The sequence below is a fragment of the Parus major genome, chromosome 4, assembly GCF_001522545.3.
Source record: "Parus major isolate Abel chromosome 4, Parus_major1.1, whole genome shotgun sequence".
Classification (NCBI taxonomy): Eukaryota; Metazoa; Chordata; class Aves; order Passeriformes; family Paridae; genus Parus; species Parus major.
Window position 1 is genome coordinate 21,784,141 of NC_031771.1, and position 11,118 is coordinate 21,795,258.

Below are 11,118 nucleotides of genomic sequence, written 5' to 3' on the forward strand. Positions count from 1 at the left end.
TTTTTTATTTTTTTTTTTAATTTCCTGCAAGAGACATACTGGATACACACGTGTGTGATGTAACTGTGTGACTGAAAGCACCCTCCATTTGTGCTCCAGATGATGCTAGTAGTCTGGTCTTTAATGAAGTTCCTCTCTCTTTTTCTCTCCTTTCCACTCTGCTTTCTGCTCTGTTTTTCTGTCTTTCCTCCTCTGGATACTTCGAAAGTATCATCTAGGTAGTGGTCACTGGAGTCCTATTTTGTCTAGAAGCATTTGTGTTGGGAATGCACAAAAACACTTGTTAAGGATTTGAAACCTACCGATGAGTGCAAAACAGTTCAATTTCAGAAGAATGTGCTGCATTCTCAAAGAAAACATTACTTGTAAAGTATTTCTTCACCTGTTGAGTCCAGTTACTGCAGGAGTTTGTGGGGAAGAGCAGAAGTTACATTGCCTCATGTGGGACATTTAGAAAAGCAGGCAGGAAAGTTCCAGCTCACCTATGTGACTACAGTGGGATGCACAGAGCATGGGCCTGCCTCTCCTCAGTACTGCACTTGCAAGGATAACCCAGAGATACCTTTTTTTTGAACTATTTCTTTCAGCTTCTTTAAAGCTGTTTCTGTTTTGGTCTCACCTACATCAGACATCTTTGCAATATTCCTGGGTTTTGGATATGAGCTAATTTTGTTTTGCTTACACTGAGCTTCTTTAGGTTCATTCCCCCACATCAACTGCTGCTCCAGTTGAGGTGGCAAAGAAGCTAGCTCTCAAAAATTAATTTGCACTGTGGTCCCCATAAGCCTGCCTGGAAAGAGAAGAAAAAGCCTTGCTCTTGCTGCCTTTCTTTGTTTCCCACTAGATAATGTAAGCAGCAATTAGTGGTCCTGTAACTCTTATTTTCTTGGGAAACAGAGGGAAAAATCGATGTTAGATCCACTCAGGTCATGAAGTAGGATTTAGTTTCAGTTTCACAAATCTTCATAAGAATTATTTTCATCCTTGGTGGCTGCTTCCTCCTGTATCTCCAAGGATTTTTGTATTACAGAAAGCACCAAAAGGTAGTGTTTTATCACACAGGCATGGGCAAAGCACAGCATAGGGACCCACTGTAGCCAGCAACCGCTGGCAGTTCTGTGCTCCCAGCCATTAGCATCTGCTAAGGACCTCAAAGCTGTGTTTTCAGCTAGGTTATCTTGTGATACAAGGACATTTCCCTTCCTTTTATTCCCATGGGGCTCTGCAGCCTTAGCCAGACCTGCAGGAAGCAGCACTGCTTTGCTCTGCCATCGGACAGGTGGTACTTCCGTCAGGCAATCCATGGCAAAGGGGCCATTGGCTGCTGCACAGATGTCCTAGACCAAATCCTGCAAATCCTGGTGCTCTAGGATTGGTCCACATCAGGAGAGGAAACATGCTGGGGCAAATGTACTTTTTTCTGCAAGCATCTTTCAGATTCTAGTTTTTGTTAGTTAACTTTTTCCAGGGGTACCCTTGGTGACTCCTATTTTCTCCCTTTGTTATCTGACCTGCTGTTCTGCACACTGAGTAAACTTGACCTAGGATTTCACTTTAGAGCTCTCTTGAATGTGCTGCTCAACTTGAAATGAGCTGAGGATCAGGGAAATTGCTCTGTTCAGCAGTGACAAAGAGGATAAATGATAAAAATGCTGATAATGTTGTTTAAATGCCTTTGTAATTTTTGAAAGATATTGGGTTGTTGCTTTAGTTTAGGTGCTTTACCCCTTTTCTAAAAAAGCCTGTAGTGACTTTGGGGAGCTGCCTTTTTAGAGAACAAAAAAATTTGTATTTTTTAACATGGAATTCCTACATTTGGCCTTTGAACCACTTAGTCAGATGCAGACAGTGGAATCTGGCACCAAGGATAATCTTCTCCTGATATGGATATGGGGGGAATGGCAATGAGAGAGGAATGCACTGATAGCTTAATATTTAACTGTTTCAGGACTGATACAAACTACAGCAAAGTACAGAGGAATCTTGTCTAGTTATAAGTCTCTAACAAATAGAACTAACTTGTCATTAAGACTGTGAATTTCTGCTACCATTTGGATCTGTATGATAAGCATTAAAACCATAAACTTAAAGCATAATACTAGATATCAGCATAGCAGGAACAAAAAACCCCTTATCTGTATTAAAAGACAGTTCAGCAGTTTTCCTTCTTAGCCCTTAGTGGAGCCGAAAAGATTTGAGTTAGGAAATGTTTCTCATAACAGCTATTAAAAGTGTGAAGATTGGATTAAAACTGGATTCTTTCTTTTCTTCCTTTCAAAGTCCATAGTGCCCTAAGTGCAGTTTTGTGATCCTTGAAGCTGTTTTAAAAAGGGAAATAATAAAAGCAAAGAACAGGGGGTTTGCTATTCCTTGATATCATTAGAGTAGCATTATTTTACAACAGCATTTAATTTGTCTTCCCTGTTCTGGCACCTTTTAAAATGTATTTGTCTTTATATTCAAGCATTTATGATAGGTGCTTTGTTCCTGTTGGTACTCTGGAGCTCAATCATGAAATCTAGGAGTCTTACAAGTCTCGCCCTCAATCAGTCTTCCAGCAAGTTTTGTCCCCAAATCTGATATGCAAGCTTCTGTACACTCCTTGTTTCAGCTGTGTTTCCCTGAAACTCATTTGGCACTCTGCACCTCCTGAATGGATTTTCATACAAAAGCAGGCAGGTCACTTTGCAGAAAACCTTCTGCAAAGATAAATACCAGGATGCTTGAATTCGGTAAAACTTAATGAGCCTTGTAACTGCCTGAGAAATGCAGGATTGGACTTCAGAGTGGTGGTGTGCTGACACTGTTGTGCCTCCCCTCATATGTAAATAGTGCTGGAGAGGGTGGCACAATCCATGGAAGCACTTCCTGAAATAATTCTTACTGCAGAATTTGAATCTGTAGTATTTTAAGAGACATATCCTGAACACTGTGGGTGTCTGAACAAAAGGGTGAAATGTTGCCTCTTTTTAGCCCAGCATATATCAAAATCTTCCCTGGAGGAAAACAGGACTTATCCTTATTTTCTCAGTCTGACTGACCTCTCAACTACCTTTACTTTTAGCTGTTTTCTACTAGTTGTGTGTAAGATCTCATCACTTGCAGGAATTTTTTGCAAGTGGGATTTAACAGCTTTCAGTCATAACCATTCAATTAAAAAATCTTTGTCTTTTTTTGTTGCATTTAGCAAATGGGAAGCTTAGTCATGATTACTGTGTGGAGTAGAATTGTATTTACAGTGCAAAACCAGTTTTTTTCTGTAAGCCAGAGAACTGCATTATTAATAGTAATAACTATTACTAATAACATGAAGTTGCATTCCACGTTTTGGTTTTGTAACATCAAAACAGAAATTATTCAGTTTATTGCAAACAAGCTGATACGTATACATGTACTTTCTCATACTCCCAATCTCAGCAATTACCAAGTAAATCAAAAAAAGCTCTATTGTTTTCCTAAAGGTTAAAAAATCTGAAAAGAAATTGCTCTTATTTAGTATTTAATAATCACAGTTATTTAATATTTCCCCCCTGATTTGTGCATCTATGAAGAAGTTAGCTCATGAACTTTGAGAATATGGTAGTGTTGATGTATTGGCTCACTCAGAGCTTACAAAATTCTCCAAGTAAAAGGAGCCAAGTTTCTATTTAACAAGCTTTATCAAACCATTGAAGTTAAGTGAAAAGCACACTGATACACTATATAAGGTACACAAAAAGCTTGCAGAAAATAATTGTACCAAATACTTTCTCCCACGATCACCACTCAACATGTTGGTTGTCGTGACAAAAAGAAGTGTACATGTGGGTCATATTTAGACTTCTGCAACTCTTATGGTAACCCTTGTTTCAAATGGAGTGCACATTCCTGTAATTAGGTCCAAGCACTGAAGTGACTGTATTAAAGCTCTACAAAAATATTTAAAAAAAAAAAAATTCCCTGAGAGTCCTTTCCAAACACTTTTTTTAAATGAACTTTTAGAAGAATGTGTTGCACTGCTTATAGGCAGATATATCAGCTTGAATTTGGAGTATTCTTGTCTGTGTGTACAGATGTAACTCAGGTTTGTAGAAAACATCAGTGCATTACAAATGGTTCTTGAAGAAGTAAACTGAAGTACTTTACAAGAGAAGTTCCTAATATTTTTTGCAGTATTTTCCATAAACAAGGACTATGACAGACTGGGAAGAGGGTGCACAGGGACATGTACCTTAAAACTGTGACCCCTGAGTGTCCTACAAACCTTAGAGAGTTTCCTTCATGCTCTTTGCCACAGATCTTGTTTAGAACCTTACCATTACCTGCCTGTGAACCTGTGGTCTGAGCCTTTGGTGCCTGCTGTGCTCAGCAGTTCTGCAGCCAATTGCTGACTTGTTCTCCATTGCACAGAAAACAAACAGTGTCTTCTTCCCTTGGCACAGCCTGAGGTGAGGAAAGGCAAGGTGGTGCTCCCTGGGTGTGCAGCAAGGATGTGCTCGTTCAGCTGCCCCACCTACATCATTCAGGGTGAACAAAGGATTTATATGAATTAACATTTTTGTGTAGATGTACTGCAGAGCAATTATTGGCCTAGGTTGTGTGGACTGTGCACATTTGTAAGGTTTCTTTCTTGTTAAATCTCAAGGTTTTTAATCACGTAAGCAAAACAGCCCAGGTGAAATGAAGCAGCAAAAATACTATTTACAAAGTATCTTTAAAAATTAACAGTGCTCTAATACCCAAGTGAGCCTTAAGTCTGAAGCTGTTTTGAGCATCAATATCCTAGACTGCAAATGGACATAATCTAAAATCTACAAAGGATTAAAAATAAAACAAAAAAGGGGAGACTTAATGATTCAAATAATTACTATGATATTTAGGAGTTCCTCAATTTCCTATAGATTTTGAGCTTATTAACTATTTGTTTTTGCTGTATAAAATTTTTATTCAAGACCTGTAGCCTAGAATAGTACTTCAAAAATACATTAGAGTTTGCTTATTTTGTCCTAATTTCAACATTTTTTTTCTTTTCTGTCTTCTGGTTTTAAAGGAGCTCTTTCAGCAGTGCCATTTTCATGTTGACCTAGTGCAAAAAGAAGCTCCCTCTTAACCTTTGATTTGATTTTCTGAAAACAGTCCTTTCAGTTATCTTCATTCTTCTTGTTCTCACTTGTTCTATAGGGACATTAATATTTATTTTAGCACTGCAAATGGAAAACATGTCAAGTTTTTAATAGATAAGAGCCTTACAAATACCTTAGGTGTCAGAGGTGCCTATAAAATCTGAGGACATGTCTGAAACACATTACTACTGTTATGAATTATGCATTAGACCTACCTCTAAAAGAGAAATTTTCCGAGACAGCTCTATTCAGTGCAATCTGTTTATCTCTAGCTGACAGCTGTCCATCAAGCAAGAAATCTGTGTGAAACTTACACAGACTGGCACAGCATCTTCACAGATATGTGGGAGTCATTGTAGCCCCCTGACTTTGGCAGCCATCACTCCCACAAAGACCTCATAAATTTCAGGTTGTCCTGGATGTCTAATAACCTCTGGGCCTCTTAATCACCAAAAGCTGTTCCTTCTCCTTGCAGCTGGGAACAGCAGCTGAAGGACAGGCTGTGCTGGAAAGCAAAAACTATAATTATACTTGAATTCCAGCTTCCACTAGAGCTTCTCAACTCCCAGCACAACCCTGATAAATGTTTTGGGAGCTCTAATCCTTTGCAGATAGATGGATGTACCTTCAGCTGTATTTCAAAGGTTAAGAGCACGTGGGGCTCTTCCAAGTACTGCTGCCTCCTGCTGAGGCTCTCCTGTGAGTGTCTGTGGAAGGCTTGAGTGAGGACTTTCATGTGGCTTTATTTTACTGAGAAACCACTATCTCTGAAAATGCATTTGGAGAGGAATAGTGTGCTTCAAGGTTAAAGCTTTCCCCCCTAGTTAAAAAGGAGCTTTCATTCAAAGGGCCTTTAGGAGATTTGGAATTACCTTTTACAGTGCTTAGGTAAATGTTACAACACAAATCATAAATCACGTAGACATAAAGTTTATGAGACTTTATGTCGAATATAATTAAATATATTGAAATCTCCAGGAAAAGCACAATGCCCAGAGCTGCTCTGCTGGTTTTTGTTAAGAGATAAATCTAGTTAGTGACCTACTTCCTTATCTCATTCATTTTTTCTCACAGTTCCACGGCAGCCTGGAGTGAGCAATAATCTGCTTGAAATACTTGAAATTGAAAGAGGGATTACAGCTGATGAATTTGAAGCAAATGATGACCCAGGTAACAACCATATCTGCTGTTCAGTATGCTAGAGTTTATGATTTTTTGAGATTTCCTGGGAGTTTATACATTTTTCAGGACTCCTACATCTTATGCCCCTCCTTTAAACTATGCTATGTAAAACCAGCCCTTTGCCTATGTGAACCTTACACCTTATTTTCTAAAAAATCAGCACAAAAATAGCATGAATTGTTAATAATACATGGGTCCTTTTTAGTGTTTTAGTGTTTTTGCAGATTCTTCTCCTAGGGCTCCTTCTTCTACATTTAATTTTCATACTTGCTAGTGTCAGCCACGTGGGAAATTGAAAACAAAACCAATCTGAATCACTTCTGTGCTTTTTTGTGACCTCCTGCTCTGTTCTGCCAGGTGTGCTGGTGCACAGCTGTGATTTTGACAGTGGACTGTGTGGCTGGATCAAGGACAAGGATGATGACTTGCACTGGGAGCCAGTGAGAGATGCATCAGGTAAGTGGTCTGTGTACAGTCACATCCTGCAGCTGAAGAACCACCCAGGCTGGAGGTTGGTGACAGTTCCTGCATGAGGACAAATTACACAGCTTCTGTTCCCTTTAGTTCTGGGATATATTTCACACCAATGCCTCTTCTGTGTATAAAAAGCAAAACTGAGGATTCCCAATGTGAAAGAGCAATTGAAAATTTACACTTTTATCCTAGCTGGCATCTTTAAAATGGGAATGTCTCTGAAGGAGTAGTAAATGTAGTCAGCAAAAGTTTGTATTAAAGGAAAGTGAAAAAAAATGTGGACTAGAGAGCAACTTTTATTTATGGCGAAACAAAGCTTATTTTTCAAACTATCATATAAACATAATTATGTCCCTATCACTAGTAAAATTATAGAAAGTACTGGAAATAGTTTTTGTTTTGCTGCCAGATGTAATGTTTTAGTTTAACCTCTCAGATTGCTGTAGCTTGGAGTAGAATTCGACAAAATTAATCTGTATATAGGAAAAATGTTAAGTAACTGGAAGGCAGACAAGTTAAACGCTGAAACACAGAGGCTTCTGAAAATGGGATTATTTGGGATGATAAAAAGTGGCATTACACCAAACATTAGAGAGGGGAGTGTGTAGTGGCTGCTTGCTGGACAGGAGGCTGGTGTCAGCACAGGTGGCCAGCCACAGGAACAGCCCTTCCTTCCCTGTCTCCCACCTCTGCTGTCCCAGGAAGCGGGATGTATTTTGTCCCCTATTGATTTTGGTGTGGCATTGAGAGGTTGCTGCCCTTGCCTGTCGCATGGTGCAGGGGATTAGACACACATCCCTGGCTCCCTGTAATGATGGGATTACTTCATCCCCAAGGAGCAGCCTCTGAAGTGCACAAAGCTCGCATTATGTGAGCCGGGGCAGAAGGAGCCGCGCTCTCAGGCAGGACAGTGGTGCAGGTTAGGATGAGGGAGGGCACTGAGAGCCCTTTTCCTCATGCACCACCCTGCCAGAGCTGTCTGGCCTTATGCTGCCACTGATGGAGCAGTCATTTGCCATCACAGCAGGTGACCCGGCACCTTTTCCAGGCTGTTTGCCCGCCTCCGTGGAAGTGCTGTCTTCACCCCTGGGCAGGGGTCCCCCAAAACAGGCTGCTCCAGTACTTCAGGAGCTCCCTGTGACACTTGAAAAGCCTTGGCAAGGACTGGGAGACCAGAGTTACTTCCTCCTGCAGATGAGAATAAAGGCAGCTGTCTCCTGTGGGCAGAGTGGCACTTAAAAATAAAAATACACATAATTCATACCTGTTTTGAAACAATGGATTTAAAAATCCATTTTTTCTAAGTCAGTCACTCAAAGCATATTCATTATCTCTACTCAAAAATGGTTGTTAATACATATTAAATTCCAGAGCTATGATTTTTAAGAGCAATGATTTTTAACTGGCTTTTTTTTTGTCAGACCTTTTCCCTGAATTGCTCCCCAGTAGTCAGGGACAAGCTCAGCTTTTTATTTCCTGTGTATGTTCTGCTGCTGTTGACATAACCTGTTGAAACTAGTCCCTTGAAGTCACCCACCCACCCCCTCCAGTCTGGAATACCTTGCTGGAAGGATTTATTTTCACAGCTTGTTCCTGACTGCTTGCTTTCACCTTGCAAAGTTTGCTATGTATTGGTTTATCAGAATCTGCATTTCGAAAGGTGCTGTGCTGAAGCATTATAAGCTTATCTTGCATGCAGAAAATGCTGATTGGAAGGGACCTTTTCCTGCAGGGGCTTGCCTACAGATATATTTGCTTTGTGCTTACCTAAATCTGTTTCCTATTGATTGGATTCAGCCACAGTAACTATCTGAAAATGATGCACTTAATAAGCCAGTGCTTTCATAGTGGTATAATTGTATCTGCAGCAAACAGGTACAGTTATCTAAACTCTATTACGCTTATTTTAGCAATTAGTGACCTTGCTGGAAAAGCAATGCATTAAAAAAAAATAAAAAAGAAAAAAACCCCACAACTCCCTAAGAAAATACCCACCAAAAGGCTTTAACAGAACCTTGGACAAATGGATCCCACTTCATGGCTAAATGCTGATCTAGGGGCCCAGGCAGCAGCATAATACTTTGCTTTGTTAAATCTCATTCAGACCAAAGAACTTAAAAACTTATGTAAAAGTAGTGAATTGAAGAAAAGGTTGGCTTTCCTTTTAAGTGTGTGACAAGCCCTGGTACATTGTAATTAAATCTTACAGCTTTTGAGGGAAATCATTGTGGCTTTCAAAGAGAAGCTTTCAAAAAATAATGCTCTGTTTGAGTAGCAGCAGGGAGACAAAAATTATTTTTCTATCCTGTTTAACTGTGTATGTCAGCAGTATTATAAACCCCCAATATTTCTAAATCTTTCTAAACTAAGGAGCCTAAAAATGCCACTTTCTTTATGAATTTAAGGTAGAGGCGGATTTTGTAATTAAAACAAATACTTAAAATCTGATTGCATAAAGAAAAAATATTCTTAGATTCAGTGTAAGATATGGTTTGTTTGGTTTTTTTGTGGGTTTTTTTGAACCTTTATCCATTTGGTAATTTCAGATTTAAAGATTTCACCCACCTTGCAAAAGTTTTAATGAAAAATACAAACAATTCATAAAGGGTCTGGGTTTTCTCCAAGACTCGAAATTTCATTTAGTGTTGTTCTGAGTGTTGGTGTGAAAGCTGCCTTTTTCCTTTTTAGGTTTAATGGATGTTGCCATACGTGAGATCCTTAGCTTCTCATGTTCTGAGTGTTTTCTGGAAGGGACTTTTACTTCATACATGATAAGAGATAATAATAGGGTTTTGAATTGAGTATGTATGTTCACTGACAGCTTCCCTACTGTTAGAGTTTGGGGCTAACAGCCATGTGGAAATCATTACTGCTTCTTGCTTTATCTTATCCAGATTAAGAGTTTAAATTACAGTTAAATAAAAGAGGCTATCAGGGTTGCAAATGGATAGGCTTTGAGACTTACCCTGTTAACACAATTCCCAAAAAAAGGAAAGGGACAGAGCCATACCTCAGTTACACCATAGCATTTACTCTGGTCTCTGTTATCTATCCAACAGCAAAACACTACAGCTTGAAAGGTGCATAAATTTGCACAGTAGCTTTAACATCACTGTGGGTTTAAAGTCATGCAGTGACTAAGGGGTTGTCAGAAATGACAGAATACACGAGGTTTTAGTTTTTTGAGAGGGGTATTGTTTGTCAAAAAGAAATTAGATGGGCAACACCCACCCTGGTACTACTGTACAGAGAAGAGCAGCACTGTACATCTTACCCTGTAGAAGGCAGATGCACTAGTTCTGGTTCTATATGCCTTATTTTATGTTTTTCAGACCTTGTGGACCCCCTTATCTATTTTTATTAACTCTTGTGCACTTGGTCCTGCAACCTAGTAGTGTTAAAAAAACCAAACCAACCCCCCAACTATCTGCTTTCTCCACTGCAGGGGGACAGTACCTTGCCATCTCCGATCCCAAGGGCAAAGAAGGAAGAGTAGCCCATCTTATCCTGCCATTGGGGCACATGGCCCAGGCTGGAGATTTGTGCCTGTCCTTTAGGCACAAGGTGCCTGGGCTGCATTCTGGTGCCCTCCAAGTCTTTGTAAGGAAAAATGGTGCTCAAGGCCCAGCTGTCTGGGGGAGAAACGGTGGCCACGGCTGGAGACAAACACACATCACTTTACGAGGACAAGGCATCAAGAGTGTAAGTACTGATGGTTGGGTTGCTTTTTGGGTTTTTGCATGAAAAACTGAAGACAAATGATGCAGCACTGCAGTGTTCATCTTCTGGGTTTAGTTTTACTACTTTGTCAATGGAATCACTGTACAGATGAGAGTTATTGTGAATTCTTTAAAACTAGTTTTATGCACAGAATTAAAATAAGAAATCCCAGCTACAGAAATTGACTCATAGTACAAGCTACTCTGTCATTTCCTGAGCTACCTGGTACAGCCCATTTTAAGGGAATCACCACCTAGGGAAGAACAGAAAGAAGAAATGTCCATGCCTCTCATGGACAGAGGCATACTCTCTAGAGATGTAAAAAAAAAAAAAAGCCTGTATCAAGATTCCTCATTAGTAATGCTTTGAATCACACAGTGCCATGAGATAGGAAGAATCATCCCCTGTGGTTAGTGGATACTGAAAATAAGTAATTTTTGGTAATGCAGGGAGATTACACATGCAATCACATGTGTTTTTATGCCCTTTAGCATCCCTGCAGCTGATCAGGCCAAGGAGGTGAATGATGACCTAACAATGCCCATAACACAAAATGGTTTAGTGCAATCAAAGGAAGCTGCCTGAAGTGCCACAGAGAATCTTTTAATACCTGGAAATTTTAGAAACGTTGTGTGATTAA

General features: G+C 39.7%; 1 protein-coding gene across 3 annotated transcripts in view; it reads left to right on the top strand.

Annotated features, from left to right (window-relative positions):
- NPNT (nephronectin) overlaps positions 1-11,118 on the top strand; it is a 48,649-nt gene that overhangs the window by 34,802 nt on the left and 2,729 nt on the right. For all 3 annotated transcript variants that reach the window (XM_015623943.3, XM_015623945.3, XM_015623944.3), the window contains 3 exons: positions 6,177-6,272; positions 6,642-6,740; positions 10,204-10,460. In XM_015623943.3, the coding sequence (XP_015479429.1) occupies positions 6,177-6,272; positions 6,642-6,740; positions 10,204-10,460 (452 nt within the window). The remainder of the gene's footprint in view (positions 1-6,176; positions 6,273-6,641; positions 6,741-10,203; positions 10,461-11,118) is intronic.